Below are 17,992 nucleotides of genomic sequence, written 5' to 3' on the forward strand. Positions count from 1 at the left end.
AATGACAATGTAAAAAAAAAAAATTAAAAATAATAATAATAAAACTTTAAAAATTAAATGCAGCAAGAACAAGAGGTATTACATATTCATGATCAAATTAACAGAGGAAAAAAAAGAAAAAAGATCAGCATGACATCAGAGCAACTTATTCTTTCAAACATACTGTTATTATTATTGTTGTTGTTGTTGTTGTTGTTATTATTAGTATAATTATTATTATTATTATTATTATTATTCAGAAGTGTAGTGCATTCAAACCGATCATTCAAATCGCGTTCCCATCATTTTTGTCCATTCTGGCACCTCATACAAATGATGCTCTAACATGATGTTTTAGTTCCGTGGTTTGGGAGCCTATCACTTCTTCGTCAATGGAGGACACGGTGTTTTAACACGACAACGTTATTATTCACATTAACCCCTTTTAGTATATTATTATTCATTGCTAAATACAGGGATTTTAATGTCCGTGGCAAATGCAAAACAGACGTTTCTCAATCCGGTAAGTCGTTTGGTTTATGAATTTATGACGAACAGATACAGATGAGCATACGATAATTACATGGGAAAACTGTTTTAATTTTTAAGCATTCTGTTTCGCTCATTATAACCTAGCTTGACAAATAATGCTGATGAATTGTGTTTTGAATGTTATGAACGTGATTTTTTTATTTTTATTTTTTTATCATTTTCATTAGACAATCCCCTTCACTGAGATTATACCGGGTGGTCTTCACCCAGGAGAGATGATTGTTATACAGGGATGTGTACATAATGATGCGGACAGGTAAAATCCACTAAATGCATCCTTTGGTTTATTCTCACGAAGTACATAAATGCATTATCAAGGTTGTATGTCCTTCTGTGACCCAGTGTGATTTGATGTTCATTGTAGTGAATACTGTTTGCCTGCTGCTTAAGGAACTGTCTGAATTTTCCACCCACACTTTAAAAACGTAAGAGCAGTCCAGTCATTCATTCAAATAAGTTTTAACATACAAAATCACTATAATTCACCTAAATGGTATATTATCATTTTAAAGGTTGTAGTAGGTTTTAGTGACTACATTAACTTACTACAGATGAGAATTTGCAGTACTTGATTATTTTAGGGGGGGAAAAATCTAATCAGTATAATTCAACTAAATGTTTTTTCATATTTCAAAGGTTGTCATCAACTTACTGCAGATAATATTTTTCTATTTATTCACATACCATACTACATTATTAGAGAATAATGGAAAGGAATGTCAATGTTATGACATTCTAGTTGCTGTAGTAAGAGCTAAACTAATCCTGCCTTCACAGCATGTCGTAATTACAGTAATTCTGAGATGACAACATGTGAAATTTTACTCATAGCTTTCCATGTTGTCGAACTCAAAGGTAGCACCTAAGTAGCACCAAAATTAACCTGGCGGTGGTCACGTGGTACATCTGTCACTGGTCCAAGTTGTAACTCTCAGAACATTCCAGTTCAGGAGCACATGAGGGCATTTGGCATTGATAGTGTTGCCATAGAAACACATTATTTAAGGTGTGTTCGACTTAACACAGTGCTGCGCAGATAGATAATATTCTGACTTGAAGCAGTGCATGCCGGTTAGAAATTTTGTCTGACTTGAGGCGTCACATGATTGTCACGTGTGATAGCGATTCAAGAGCAGCCGGCTGACTCAGTCGCTGCAGTTTCTCCAGTGCCAGAGATTTTCTTGCTATAGAGAGATGAGAGGGTTTTTATTACTTACTATTGGAGAAAGTGTAACGGCTTGGATCTTGGATCACGTGTCCCTTAATAACCAATCACATTACAGCCTTGACATCATTGAATTTCAGTCATAGTTGTGCGACATTCAATCGCCACGGGGCAAACCAAGATGGCAGCCTAAGTTTTGAATGCTTGCACTAAGTTTCTTTGTAGATGTTGCTAATACATTTGGTTATTACGATTTGGTGAATGCAAATGTTGATGTCTCGTCTCAGCCAAACAATTTACAATTTAATTAACAATTTAAAACACATTAAGCTGATTAACTGTCGCTCGGATACGATTGAGCAAAAAAATCTCAGACTTGAATAAAAAAAGTGGATGCTATGACGTCTGAGCTTAAGTCTGGCAGCAAAGGTGACGTGCCTAGATCAGCGTGTGGATCAACTTGAACAACCGATTAGCCAGATGCAAAGAAGAATGGATGGTCTAGAAACCTGCATGAGACGGAACAACCTGAAGCTCATAAGAATTCTAGAGGTGGCTGATGAAAACATCCGTCTTGAAGTCATCAGGATTTGTCAGGCTGTGTTTCCCAGCGAAAAGGAAAAACGTCCAGAATTCGTCAGTGTTGTTCATCATCTCGGAAAACCACAACAGGGCAGCAATGGTGGTAGGCCTAGAGATACCATAATCCAGTTTTCTATGCGCACCTACAGAGATGCCATTTGGAAGGCAGCCAAAAATTCTTCTTATCTACATGATAACTGTCTGCAATTTAGGGAGGACTTCTCGAAAGGAGACTGTGAAAGAAGAATGAAGTTATGCAGGTTCAAGAGGCTCGAGAGGCTGGAAAGATGTCTTATTTTGTCGGAGCCAGAGCCTTTGTACAAAGGGAAGTTGAAATTACTCTCACCAGCTGATTTAAAAGCATATGCCATTGTTTGCTTCATTCTGATCTGACTTTTAATCACTTGGAGCGTTAAGTTACGTGTTTATGTAACATGACAATTTTGCTGACTTTGTTTTGGTGGATGGAGCAGAAGCTTTATTGGTGTTACCAATAATATATGTTATTCTCTTTGGGTAAAGAGAAGCTTATTTGCACTCAGAAGACTTTATATGGAGCTACATCACATTGTTGACCTTTTTGCCAAACTCAGTTTCACATAACTACTTGTTTAAAATAGGTTATAAGTTTTTTATTGTTTTAGAGTTAGCTGTTTATGTCACTTTCTATTATTTCTTTGAATACCAGGAGTTTAAGAGAAAATGTTAAACTTAAGGCCTTGTTTTTGTTTACTCATTGGCTGAAATATTGATTAAAGGAAAGTTTGGGTATTGCCCAATAAATATCTCATTAAGAATAAAATAAAACAAAATTTAATTTAAGATACTGCACAATTTTTACCCTGCTTAACATTTTCGTACCAGATTTATTGAAGGTATAGATGTAAGTCGTTACATTCTGTTCATTATACCCAGAAACAGTACTTATATTTTATGGCCTTCCAATATACTATGAGACTATGGTGGGAGGTTTCTAGATTTATAAATGACAAAGTGATGTCCAACTTTCTTTAACTGTATGAACATGTAATATTTGGCTTTTTGAACTATGACAAGAAGTTGGAAAATGAGGCTTACATTATCAGTCTTTTGATCATACGTGAAGTTTCATATTCACCATTGTAAATTCAGAAACCTCTTTTTTTCTGTGGTACTTAAAGAATTATATATATATATATATATATATATATAGTTACGGTTGCTGGTGCTGGATGGAAGACAGGATACAACGTACGAAACAAATCTTATTTTAATTACTTTCAAGAGGAACAGGCAGGAACACAGAGCGATATCCACACACACTGAAACCTAAATCAACAATAAAGACCGACAGGGAACTCATGACAAAGATTTATAAAGGCAAACTAATAATGACAGACAGGTGAACCAGATAACGTTAACAAGGACTAAACCAAAGTAGACAGATCGACGGGGGGAGACAATGGGAGAAACCAAGAATACAAACAGACGGAACTGTGACATTACGCCCCCCTCCGAATAGGCGCGTCCTCGCACCGTAGAAAACAAAACAAAACAGACAAGAGGGGCGAAAAAACAGCAGAAAGACAGAGTTCATGTGGGAGGAGGCTTCGGCGGAGGACGGAACCCCGGGAGGGGGACAAAAAACAGAGAAATAAGGGCAAAAAACAAAGTCCAAGGCGGTGACGATGGTGGGAGGAGCCAGGGAGGAAACAGGAGGGACCCAGAGCAGGAGGAACCTAGCAGGACCCAGAACGCAGCCATGATGACCCACAGTGGAGCCGATGGAGGGAGGAGCCATGGTGGAAGAAGGGCTGACGACTCCATGGGGCCGACCGACGGAGGCGGAGCCGCTGGCGGAGGAGCCCGAGGCGGAGATGGAGAGCCGAAGATCCAGGGCGACACCGAGGATCCGGAGGGCCAAGGCGGAGCCCTAGGCTCTGGCGACCAAGCCGTAGGCGGAGATCCGGAGGTCCGCTGCGGAGCCGGAGCGACAGAGGATGGAGGCTGTGCCGGAGGGAGGGAGGAGTCCTTAGGAGCCGGTGGGACGGAGTGACGAGGCGCAGCCGGAGGAACAGAGTCCTGAGGTGACGGAGGGTTGACGACCGACCAGAGCGGAGCCGGAAAGACGAGGGAGCCCGGTGGAGCTGGTGGACCGATGGGCGACGATGGAGACGAGGGTGCTGAGAGCCGTGGTGGAGCCGCAGGGTCGGAGGGCCGAGGCGGAGTTCTGGACTCTGAGGCTGGAGGCGGAGATGAGGGATCCTCCAGCCCTGACACCGATGGAAGCTGGCAGACCCGCGGCGAGCCCACTGCACAGGTGGTGGGCTGAGGGTGAGCAGAGGGGCTGTCAGGGGACAGCGGTGAGCAGACAGACGTTGACATAGGCAGAAGAGGGAGGGTGGGTGGGGATTCCATACAGGCATGCATAACGTGACAGGTAGATATTTCTGTAAAGAAGTCTATTAAATCCCCAGAGTCATTTTCTAGAACTTCCATAGAAAAATCAATTAAGTCCCCAGAGTTTTCTTCCAGCTCACCCCCAGCGGTGGTGCAGTGGGCAGGGCTCTCCATAGCCCTCTCTTGCTCCACGCAGCACTCCACCGTCACGAATGTAGTGGCCGGCTCTCGCACCTGGTCAGATGTGTTAGGCTCTGGCTCTGTCGCTCTTGGCTCTGGCTCTTCATCTGCGGTGGGCTCGGGCTCAAACTCCGCTTGTCGGGGTGATGGTTGGCTGGGTTCTGGGTCTGGAGTGGGGATGACGTCCTCCTCGATGATGTCGATGGTCCACGACGATCCACAGGACGCCAGCACCCACTCGATGTACTCCGGCAGGCTCTCTTGAGGACCCTCCTCAGATAGCAGCGCCTTGGTGGTGGTGTTAAGTCCAATGTAGTAGAACTTGCATAGGCTGCTATCCGGAAAGTGGGAGTGTTCTGCCAGGAAGATGTAATCACGGGTGTGATCCTCAAGAGAGCGTTCCCCCTGCTTCAGGAGGATGAGGAGAACGGTAGGATCCATAAATATAAACAAAAAACAAAAACACTGAGGGAAAAACGGAAAAATAAACACAGGGGAAGATGCCGGGAAAAAACTGTATAGGTCGGTCTTTCTGTTACGGTTGCTGGTGCTGGATGGAAGACAGGATACAACATACGAAACAAATCTTATTTTAATTACTTTCAAGAGGAACAGGCAGGAACACAGAGCGATATCCACACACACTGAAACCTAAATCAACAATATAGACCGACCAGGAACTCATGACGAAGACAGATTTATAAAGGCAAACTAATAATGACAGACAGGTGAACCAGATAACGTTAACAAGGACTAAACCAAAGTAGACAGATCGACGGGGGGAGACAATGGGAGAAACCAAGAATACAAACAGACAGAACTGTGACATATATGTGTGTGTAAGCATCATTAAGGATATTACAAACAAAAAAGCTATAAAAAACTGTGTATTTGTTTGGTACATTTAAGTTATTGTGATTTAGCAAGGCCTTTCATTATTTTATTATATATATATTATTTTAAACAGCATAATCTTTTGGTTTCACAGGAATGTAATTTTTTTAAGGAATTCTAAGTATGATAAAAGCAAACCATGTTCATTAAGCAACTGACTAATGGTAAATATTCCATTGTCATAGCATGACTGATTAAAGATAGATTTTGTTTGTACAAGATATCTCTATTATTCCACAGAAAATACAGATGTGGTGTGAAATTGTGCTTACAGATTAACTGCCAAGCCAGTAGAGCCTGCTTATGAAAACTAGTCAATTTGATTGGGATTTTATCAACAGATAAATTACATTTTAAAGAAAATAAAGTAAATTAATACCACCTAAAGAACTAAACAATAAAATTGGGCAATATATGCCACATATTATCTTTATGTTTAATGTACTCAATTATCCATTTTATCTTAAATACCTCATTGAGGTCTGTAAAATTTAACACTTCAAGGTCCCCGAATTCTTTACTATTATTTAAAATATCCTTTTGTAAGTAGTGAGCTTTTTTTTCCAAATTAAATAATTGAGTATCTTATCCAAATCCTTAACAATATTCTTTGGAACTTCCATTGACATTGATACAGATCTTGAAATCCCTTCTACCTTTGACAGTAAAATACATCCAAATAAGGACAAATCTCTCATTAACCACATATTATATCTGTTTTTAATCTTCTCAACAATAGGCACCCTTGTCTTATCCCACAGCCCATATTAAATCTCAGACAAGTGCCATGAAACAATTGGACTGAACTATTACAACCATTATAAAGAGTTTGAATTGCTTTTTGAAAAAAACATACCAAAGCCAAATATATATATATATAACTTTGAACATAAAATAATGCTAAATAGTATCAAAGGCTTTATAACATTTGATAAATAATATTAAACTATCATCTGAAATCAAATGTCTGTAGTCAATTAAATCAAGAAATAATCTAATATTTTTTCCAATATAGCGTCCTTTCAAAAAACCTGATTGTTCTTCATCAGTTATCATATTTAAACCTTTTTTAAGTCTTTTTGCAAAAATATGTGAATAAATTTTAGTCTCATTGTTTAACAAACTAATTTTCTAAGGTCTCCAATTTTCTAAGTAAAATTTATCTTTGGTAGGTTTTGGTGTAAGTGTAATTACTCCTTTTTTTTTAGTGATGCCGGAAGTTCTTTAAAATCAACTGATTCTTTAAAAAGAACAAGTAAAAAGGGTGCAAGAACATTACAAAAAGTTTTATAAAACTCTGTCAACCTGTCTTTTCCAAGAGACTTAAATCACATGAATTTCTGAAATCTGTAGTGATCTTATTAATATTGTCAGATAAGTTGCTAAGAAATAACTCTATTAGTGGGTTGATACAGAGAGCTATATAATTTGCTGTAGAATTGAAATACAAAGTTAGATACATCCTTAGGGTTCTCATTAGTAGCACCATTTATTACTAATTTGTTTACAGAGGTTATTTCCTGATCTCTTTTTTCTAAACTGAAAATTTTTTGTTTTTTTCTCCTACTTCCATCCATTTTTGTCTCGACCTAACAAATGCTCCTCTAGCTTTCTATTCATAAATGTTGTCTAAATCATTCTGTAATGTTGTGAGTTTTAATAAATCATTGCTTGACATATTTTGGTTATTTCTGCATGTAATAGAGATAATCTCACTAATTATCTTGTTCTCATTTTCTTTTTTTTTTTCTTGTAATAGATTTTTCACAGGATATCGCCAGTTTTCATATTTCATATTTCATATTTTTGATTTGAGCACAAAAATTATCATGTTTCAACAAACTATTATTTAATTTCCAATATCCTCTCTTAAACTTATTTTTCTGACTACCGAGAAAGTTTACTTTAATTGATATGCATTTGTGATCAGTTAAAATAGACGGTTCAATAGTCACAAATTGTACTTTATCTTTTATATGCTCTGAAATAAGCCAGAAATCAATGTGATTGCAGAGATTTGTCCCTATTACTCCAAGTATACGTAAGAGAATATATATCCAAATGTCAATTAAATTTAACCTTAAACCAGCGTTGCTTAATTCATTTATGTTGTTGTCAACTTTAGAGGGCCATCTATCCTGTTTTCTGTCAGAAACAGTGTTGAAGTCGCCACCCCAAATTACTTCAGCAGAAGTGAATTTTGAGTGTAAATGATTAATATGACTCTCAATATCTTGAAAGTTTAGTCCATTCATTTTTTGTTTTTTGTTTTTTTTATTGTTGGTGGTGTAAATGTTTATGATGATAAATCTCACCTGACTTATTACCTTCCCTGAAAACTTATCCTTTAAAATAGCGACACCTGCTGTTCTATTTGAAACACCAAAAGAAAACCAAATGTCACAACCCCACTGACTTTTCCAAAAAGATACATCATCTTTGCAGGCATGAGTTTCTTGAATGTAACAAAAATTGGCTTCTTTACCTTTACAAAACAGAAACAGAGCTTTTCTTTTTAGCATGTCTCATATACCCCTGGCATTAACGGAAAATATTGTTATTGACATAAACAATAGAACAATAGAGAACAAAAACCTTAATAGAACACTTAAGTGAACAGTGATGGAATTAAGGTTGAAAGTGTTGAGAGTGTATAAAGATCAAAGATCAGTCACAGTCCTGAGATCCTATTTGCTTTAATTTAAGTAAGAAAATAAAATGAAAATGTCTCATAGGCCTAATATCACATAATACTTGGATAGCCTATTATTAATGAAGAGGATGAGAAAAGAAAAAAAAATACTTTTCACATTTTAAAAGAATTATAATCTAGTAAAACAAATAGAATTTCTGTGTTACAGTAATTTCGGATTCACAACCCATATTAGAAAAAACAGTGACTTAAGTCTTGATTTCTTTACCAACAACTATTGCCTTGATTCCAACAAGGAAGGCCCTTTTGCTTTCTTTCCATGTTTGTCGATTGATGGCCGAAAGAGATTCCGCAGAATTCCAATTCAGAAATGCACTTCTGGTTTGCTTCATTTTTGCTTTTTAAAATCTTCGTTCTCCTTCTGGATGTCGAAAATTTCTGAATGCACCACTTCCAGCGCTTCCTTTAACAAGTTGATGCTTTTCGAATTCTCTTTTACCATGTCTTTTATTTCTTCGGATGACTGTCTGATTATTTGAATGATGCTTTGCTGTACCTGGCTTAATGTCAAGTCATCCATTGCATCACCGTTGGCATGCTTTTTCAGCGGAGGTGCTTTGGATGGTGTATTTGGAGTTGAGTCTGAACAAAACTCCAGGTTTTAGCAATGACTATTCTGAACACCTCTGATTGACCACTGCATTCCAAACTCAACAGAGTTGTCTGTGATTGGTTATAATGGTTCATAATCCGGTTCATAATCCACCATAGGGAAATAACGAGAAGAATATCGGAGTGCAGTAAATGGTAAAACAGTTTGCACTACAAACCAGTGTGTTCATAGTTAAGATAATACATTAAAATAAAATGGTAAGACACAACAGTTTGCAATATTAAGCAGCAAAACAAGCTTTTTGTGCAGCTAAAAATAGCTGGAAGTGGATGAGACCGGAAGCCAGACACCAAAAATTTACAAACGGCTGCACCCACTCTTATGGGAAAAATAAGGTGGATATAGGCTACATTACGTTTCGCACTGTTTTTTCACCCTTGTTTATCTGTTAACTAAATCAAATATATTTCAAGTATTTATTCCTTGTGTGTATGTATGTACTGCAGATACCATAGAGTTTCCTGTAATGCAGAGCTGGAGAGCTGCTGTAAATAACAATAGCATCATTATTTAGCTCGATAATTTTAAGTTTAACTTTAAGTACGAGTCTTTAAGTGTCTCTTTATGTGAGTATTAATATATGTAATGTGTTAAAATAGACAATATTGTCCCTCTATTTTAACTGGACAGTAATAACATTCAGTTATGTCTAGCAACTTGACAAATGTTTTTTTTACAGTTTTTCTCGATTGCTAACACACAAATCATAAAACAATTCCCAATTTTCTCACAACTATAAACACAATCTCAAAACTACACACCAGCTTGTGCAAACTTCAAACCTCCAGGTCAAAGTCAAACATTTTAGTCAAAAACACATTCTCTTTTGTCAGACTCAAACTTTGGCTGCCTGTTACAGTATGTAGCATAAATAGAGAGGTGCAGATACAGTAAAATTCAGCAATATACTTTAAGAAAAGTTTACTTTCATTACACTACTGTAAAGTGATCTCACAGCATATGACAAGCACTAGAAGAGAAAAGTTCAAAGACCAAACAACTGAATATACAGTAAACACACAATGAAATATACTGTCAGTTACTGTACAGCAATAAATAAAATAAAATAAATTAAATAAACAAATAAATAAATATATACATACATACTGTACATAAATTCAGCATCCTCTGGCAAGTTACGTTACAGTATTGATAATATCCTTATTTGTTGTACTTTAGCAGTTTCTTAGTCTTTAACAAAAGACTTCTCTGCCACCCCTAGACAGTCGGCTCTCAGTTCTGCACAAATACAGTATATGTAAGGACTACTTGGCTACAAATCAGTTGAACAGTTATGAGTTTGAGGGTGTGTGCTTCAATATTTACAGTACAGACAACAGTAAAAGTTCTATCATCTGAAGTACTGCTACTATGTACTGTACACTTAAAGAGTTATTTAGTATAATTTTGCCAGAAAAAGTTTTAGAATTTTTTATCATATGTTAATGTAAAAAATCTTGTGTTTGTTTGCTGGTTTTTATTGCATTTGCTATACTTGTTTTTTAAATTGTTTTTGTCATGAAAATAGCCTAAGATGCTGACATGGCATTAAATAAAAATATACTACTACTGCTTAGGGATGTAACGGTATGAACATTTCTGATCACGATTACAGTGACCAAAATTATCGGTTATCAGTATTAACACAGTATTGTTAAAATGTACTGGAAATGTTCAAAAAGTACTGACACATAATCACTTCAAGTTTTATATTTAAAATCAACAAACAACAAATAAAATGACTTTGTATGCATAATCACTAAAACAACAACAGTAGCCTACAAATTATGTCCAGCTTTTAAATGACAACATAACTTACAACAGTTTAACTAATAGTATGTTCAAATATTGAATGTAAATTTTCAAATAAAGCTGTAACAATTTTATAAAAAGATAAACCTCACACTTCAGCCTTTAAATATTGCAAAGTGAAACATACAGACTGCAAATACATTAGTTACCAAGTAATACACACATTCTTTCTGTGAGGGTTGCTAAATAAAATGATTTAATAAATACCTGTTTACAATAAGCACTTATTTATGCGTACACAGGACAATGTTGAGTGAGGGCGCACACGTAATATCTGAGGGAGCGCAGACCCTCTCACACAATAGTGCACTCTTGACATTTACCATGTAAATAACGACAAAAACTACATCAAATGAACTATGAAAACGACAATGAAGTCGTAAAAGCTGTAGTGCATGTCCTGTAGGTACATCATTAAAAATGAAAATGTGAACAAAATCTGATCTATCTAATGCACTTTGGGAGTTAAAAATTAAGAGCTCCAACCCATGTTCTTATCTAAGAAATCTACTAAGAAAAAGACAGGGAATTGACTTGCACCTAAACTTTAAAAGCGTACTCAACCCTCTTTTTTTTGTGATATACTGTGTCGGTCTAAATTACATTCATACTGTTGTTTTAGGAACCCAAACAATATAGAATATATTATTATTTTTGCTTTACACTACAGTAAGGAAATTACAATACTTCTTTCCTAATTTCTACACTTGAAAGAGATATTTTGAATCTTCAGACTGTGCTGACACAAAGTTATGGATTTTGTGTTGATAGACAAAACCATTTTTGTATAGCAATGCAAATTTGAGCCATGTCTCTGAGACTTTATCTTTGCAAAGCTTTAACATATGGATGCCAAGCTTTGTGTGTGCCATTGTCACCTCACAATGAATATACCACATCAAATTGACAACAGTGCCACCTATTGGTCAAAAGTGATAACCTATTAAATCTAGCTAATTACTAACAGTTGTTTTTATGATTTTTCACCCATTGTGACTAAAATTATATTAAAATGGCCTCAATTACTCATTGCTTCAGTTGCTCTGATGTTTGCTGCCTTACTTGCCTAGTGCTTGGCCCCGTAATTATTACAGCTATATTAATTTTAATTATTATACCTACCCTTTAATGTTGTTTTGCACTATTCTCATTTTATCAAATGCTTTGACTGTACAGAGAACACAACATACACACAAACACAGAGGGAAGAAGGGAGGGAGGGATAGAGACAACACAACAAGAGACAGAGAAGACAGAGTAGAGAACTTCCCAGCAAGTTTTAAGTAGTTCCATATCCTGTGGAGTTAACGTCAACATTGCTCATTTGCTGAGCCAGAGTAGTGGTGCGATGAGTAGTGGTTAGTGGATATGAATTATTATTATTTTTATTTATTTATTTATTTTTTTTTTTTTTTTGCTGGATTCGCTTGACCATTAGTAGGGTGAAATTCCATCCTGTTGTAACATCCTGAACAAGTGATTTTTGCTTCTGTCTACATGCAACTTGCTGTTCCATTAACTCCTGAGCGTTTAAAGGACTATGCTAAAAGTGCCCGACAATCATGCAGCATTTGGCTAGAGCACTTTCAAATTTACTGCTGAGAATGAAAACCATGACATTTTGTTGTAATATGTGGGCTGTGCAGAGCAGGTGTTTAAATGGAAATAGTCTTGTGGCAGCAACCTATCCAAATAACTAAAATAACTAAATAATCGTTATCTTATCACTTATAGATCTAGTTATTTTCCCACAAATAACACACCTCTGTAATTTACATTGTTGAGGCCCTGTAGAGTGTTTCAGTAGAGTGTTTTACTTTTAAGTGATATGTCAAATAGTAATAATAATGATAATAACAATAATAAAATGTTTTATATAGCACCTTTCAAACATAAAATGCAACTCAAAGTGCTTTACAACAATAAAAAAAAAAAAACATATATAGTGTTACAAGTGAGGCTTCAACACCAGAGGGAACCCTCACCATTTAAGGGTATTGACTAAGTCTAGAACTTCAATTGGAGCTGCCATGTCGCAAAGAGGGAAAAACATAGAGCGGATTCACTGAATTATCCATTTAGATAGATAACCTTATTATTGATCACTTATATGCTTCAGCCTCTGCGACTAATTATGGACCCATGCAGCTCGGATATACTCATTTAACACCTGAAGAACAAGAACAACGATTGCAACATCATCTCTGCATGTACTGTGGAAAGCCGGCCATCTCAAAACATTATGCCCCATTCATCCACCCAAACCGAATCCTAGATCGGTGAGTTCTTGTTCTCATTTCATCCAATCTAACTTTAGTTTCAGGATTCCTATAATTCTAACCATCAGAGATAAAAAGATTTTCACAACTGCCTTGGTAGATTCAGGAGCTGCTGGTAATTTCATTTTTGCTGAATTCCCTCAACAACATGATTTAAAGTTAGCTCATTGTGACTCTCGTTTGGCAGTAGAAGCGTTAGATGGCTGACTCCTTGGAAGGGGTAAAATTGCCCACATTATGGAAGAAATCTATCTGCAGATGGGAGCACTGCATCACCAGAAAATCAGATTCTATATTATCCTTTCACCCAGTCTTACCTTGGCTATGCAATCACAACCCTCAGATCTCCTGGAGGGAAGGACAAATCACTCGTTGGGATGACACTTGTCACGAGTGTCTGTCTAACTCCTATCACTCACCTTCCATTACAATCAGTCATCCTCACTTAACAGAACCCAGATATTCCAGGCCTACCCAAGGAATACTCCAACCTCACTGAAGTCAAAGCTTCTCAGTTACCACCTCATTGCTCTAGTGACTGCTCATTCGAACTACTTTCGGGTATCAAACCCCCTAATGGTAGAATTTTCCCATTATCTCAGCCTAAATCAGAAACTATGAAAGCCTACATTAAGGAAGAGTTAGATAAAGGTTTCATCAGACCTTCAACCTCACCAGCCTCAGCCGGATTCTTCTTTGCGAAGAGGGATGGATGTCTTCGACCCTGTATTGATTACCGCGGACTCAATGATATAACTGTCAAGTTCAGGTACCCTTTACCTTTAGTAAACAGCTCCATCAGGCCAAATACTTCACTAAGCTTGACTTGCGCAATTCCTACAACTTGATCCGAATTAAAGAGGGAGATGAATGGAAAACAGCATTTTCTATTTTCACTGGCCACTATGAGTACTTAGTTATGCCCTTTTGGCCTCTCCAACAGTCCTTCAGTCTTTCAATGGTTCATCAGCGATGTGTTCCGTGACATGCTGGACCAATTGGTAATTGTTTACATCAGCGATATTTTGATCTATTCCAACACTCTACAGGAGCACATTCAACACATGAGAAGTACTGCCAGTACTGCAATGACAAAGCGCCCCAGCTCTCGTCTCTTCTGGACCTCTGAAGCTCTACAGGCTTTTCAAGAACTCAAGGAAAGATTTACATCAGCACCTACTCTTCATCATCCAGATCCCAGTATCCCATTCATCGTGGAGGTTGACGCCTCTAGCACAGGCATCGGAGCAGTACTATCCCAATGTCAAGGTGATCTGGCAAAAATGTTCCCATGTGCCTTCTATTCTAGATAACTGTCCTCAGCTGAACGGAATTACGATGTAGGCAATCTGTGGTCAATAAACTGCACATAGATCCTTACTCCACAGACTAGTCATTACATATACAACAATACAACACATTCAATAAAACTGTTTTTTTTTTTTCAGTGTTACCTACCCGAAGGCCAAGTTAAAACAATAAGTTTTCAACTTCCTTTTAAAAATAATGTGTGCTAGCTTCCCTAATATGTAAAGGTAATGTGTTCCATAGTTTTGGAAAATAATTTACAAAGGCTGCATTACCATTTTGAACTAGGAACCTCTAGTAAACCTGTGTTGGAAGATCTTAAAGTTCTTGATGGACTTGTAGTGGACAGCACATTCCAGGGCCCAGTTTATGGCAGGGGCCCTCCCTGACCACCATAGTGGACAGAGGTTTGCTACATTTTGATTGGATCTTGGGGAACTAACATAAGCAAACTGTCCAACGCCATCAGATAAAGATGCCAGGACAGCAGCCAGACATCTCTTAGAGCACAAGAAGACCACCTTTGGTACAAAGCCCGGGAAGGACAGGAAGGACAACTTCCTATTGGTCAAAATGCAGTTTGTGCCCTTCACCCACCTTGAGACTGATTCCTAAGGGTTTGGCCTGTGACCGACCATAAAAATTCCTTAGGACCTCCAGATGCAGCAGCAGTGGGTGAAATAAAGAGAGATCATTGAGATCCATCCAAATCCATTCATAACTGTTTTCAAACCTTAAAACTGATGCACACTACAACACACACATCTTATACTTATTCAGAGAAATAAGTATTCTATGTGACAGCTACGTGTAGTGCAACATCTTACACAAACTTACTGTTAATGGACGAATTAATGCATGCATGACAGTTCAATCTTTTCCCATCATTTAATTTAATGTGTTCGTAACATTGCCAAATGCATTCTGGTTATGGTTTGGAAAGTGATAAATGCACCGGTGAAACTTTAGTGACACTTTTCTAGCTTTGTGTTTGGACTATAAAAATAAATTCCACAGAAGGACAGAAGGGTGGGCCACCACGTGTCCCCCCACTCTGATGGAACCAGCCAATCACAGCATGGAAATGGAGAAGTGCCAAATTGCAATCTCCTCCTCATCGGAAAGGGATAAAGGTACCCTTCCAAAAGACACTCCTTGTTCTGAGTCTCAGTCCTGTAAGGGAAGAGACAGAAACAGATCAACCTTCGTTCTGAGTCTGCGGCCTGTCGAGGAAACACAAAGTTCTGAGTCTTCGGCCTGTCGATGAAACACACGTTCTGAGTCTGCCGCCCGTTAAGGAAAGGATTGTAACAGAACAACAACGAGTCTCCAGCCTGTTACAAGGAAGGCAGCAACAGAAACCAGTTCTGAGTCTGCCGCCCGTCAGGGTGAGACAATAGCAGATCACCTACGTTCTGAGTCTCCAGCCTGCAAAGGTGAGACAATAACAGATACCAAGTCCAAGTCTCCAGCTTATGAGTTTATGAGCTTATGAGTCTCTAGCCCAGAGAGGCAGAAGGCACACAGACATTCGCAACAAGGTTAGGCTCCGGCGAGCAAACCTTCACTTCAGGTACTTTTGCTTGCATGTTCCAAGCTAAGGACCTTCAGCACCTACTCCAGGGCCACATCTGCGTGTTCCAGATCTTAGGACCCTTGGTGCTCCAGGAGATCAGCATCTTACAGTGCTTCATCTTCAAGGCTGTCGAAACGGATTACTGCTCCTTTCCCCACTGTACTGCCACCAGCGCAACCAGTGGAAGAAGACGCCGCCACCGGACTGCTCATCAACCACAGCGAACATAAATATAATTTCCAAACCTCTTCCAGAGACTTTGGCATTGTTGTATATTATCAGTATATGATTTTCTAATTTACATTAGACATTATATAGCTGACGGCAGTTGATAACAAATCTTACACATATTTGTTTGATGCATAATAAGGTTCTTCACCTTATTTGTTTCAGAGTAACAACAGTTTATTTTTCCAGATGACGTAGCTCTCATAGCAACACCCAACATAATCACTTGCATTTTATGCATCTTATGCACTTTATTCATTTTTCATTCATGGTATTCATCTAGTAGTTGTTGATTATTCTTGTCTATCTTTTGTTAATAAAATTTATTTTATTACAAATTGTGTCTTCCTTGTGTTGATAATACAGAAGAGGTTCTACAAGTTAGAGATCCCATCAATCTTTCTTATGTGATGTACTTATAACCACACATTAATTGACGCGATCCAAGAATCATAACGTCAGCTGTGACATGAGTACCCATCACTACCCTATTTCACCTCCCTAGGTTGGCGAAAGTTAAATTCACTACCTTAATTGGCGTCCCTAGGTTGGCGAAAGCGAAATTTATTACAGAGTATAATTAACAAGATAACTAGCAATTTAATTAGGTCCATGCCCATTACAGGCTTTTTATGCACATAGGACTTTATAATCTATTCTAAATTTTATTGGAAGGCAATAAAATGTAGCTAGAACTGGTGTTAATTGCTCTCTTTTTTTTAGTTCTACTCAATAGCCAAGCTGTTTGGATAATCTGTAGTCGATTAATTGATTTTTGTGGAAGACCAGTAAAAAGTAAATTACAGTAGTCAAGTCTATTTGAAAAGGCATGATTTTTTTTTTTCTGCATCTTTCCGGTTTAAAAGAGGTTGAATTTTAACAGTGTTCCTTAAATGGAAAAATTATGATTTTATTACTTTATTAATGTGAGAATTAAAATCAGAGTTTAAAATTACATCAAGACTTGTGACCACTGGGAGAACCCAAGAAGTCAATTTAACTAAATTCTTATACACCATTTTTCTTTTTGTCTTAGGGCCCGCCAACAGATTATCAGTTTTAGCCTTGTTTAATTAAAAAAAAAATAATAAAAATAATTATTACTCATCCAATTATTCACTGACATAAGGTACGTTGTAATGTCATTTGGCTCCCATGTAATTTGGCTCAGCAGAAATATATAGCTGTATATCATCAGCATAACTGTGAAAACTTACATTGTGTTCCCTGATAATGTCACCAAGTGGCAGCATGTATAATGAAAATAATAAAGGACCAGACAGCTTCCTTGTGGAACTCCATAATGGCATTTATGTTTCTCAGACACATAATCTTCTAGCTGAACAGTGAAATCTTTCCCCTTAATAAAAGGATTCAAGGAATGATTTTATTCGTGTTGCAACCACCTTTACAAGTACTTTACTAATAAATGGAAGATTAGATATCGGTCTATAATTAGCCAGGACATTACTGTCCAAATTAGGCTTCTTCAGTACAGGTCTTACCACAGCAGTTTTAAAACCATCAAGAAAATAACCAATCTGCAAAGATGTATTTATGGTATATAAAACATGACTTGAGACACAATCAAACACCAGTTTAAAGAAAGCTGTAGGTACACCGTCGATTAATGGAGTAATTACATTCGTTAACAACTTTCTAAAGTTATGTTAATGTTATACAAGTAAATTGTCCCATAGTCACATCTCTTTTCCTGTTCATAACAGGACTT

The 17,992-nt window shown here is 37.4% G+C and overlaps 1 protein-coding gene across 1 annotated transcript in view; it reads left to right on the forward strand.

Moving 5' to 3' along the window:
- Positions 1-326: 326 nt before the first annotated feature.
- lgals8b (galectin 8b) overlaps positions 327-17,992 on the forward strand; it is a 51,051-nt gene continuing 33,385 nt past the window's right edge. The window contains exons 1-2 of the mRNA XM_051133490.1: positions 327-502; positions 699-787. Of these exons, the coding sequence (XP_050989447.1) occupies positions 464-502; positions 699-787 (128 nt within the window). The 5' untranslated portion in view covers positions 327-463. The remainder of the gene's footprint in view (positions 503-698; positions 788-17,992) is intronic.

The sequence above is a fragment of the Labeo rohita genome, chromosome 17, assembly GCF_022985175.1.
Source record: "Labeo rohita strain BAU-BD-2019 chromosome 17, IGBB_LRoh.1.0, whole genome shotgun sequence".
NCBI lineage: Eukaryota > Metazoa > Chordata > Actinopteri > Cypriniformes > Cyprinidae > Labeo > Labeo rohita.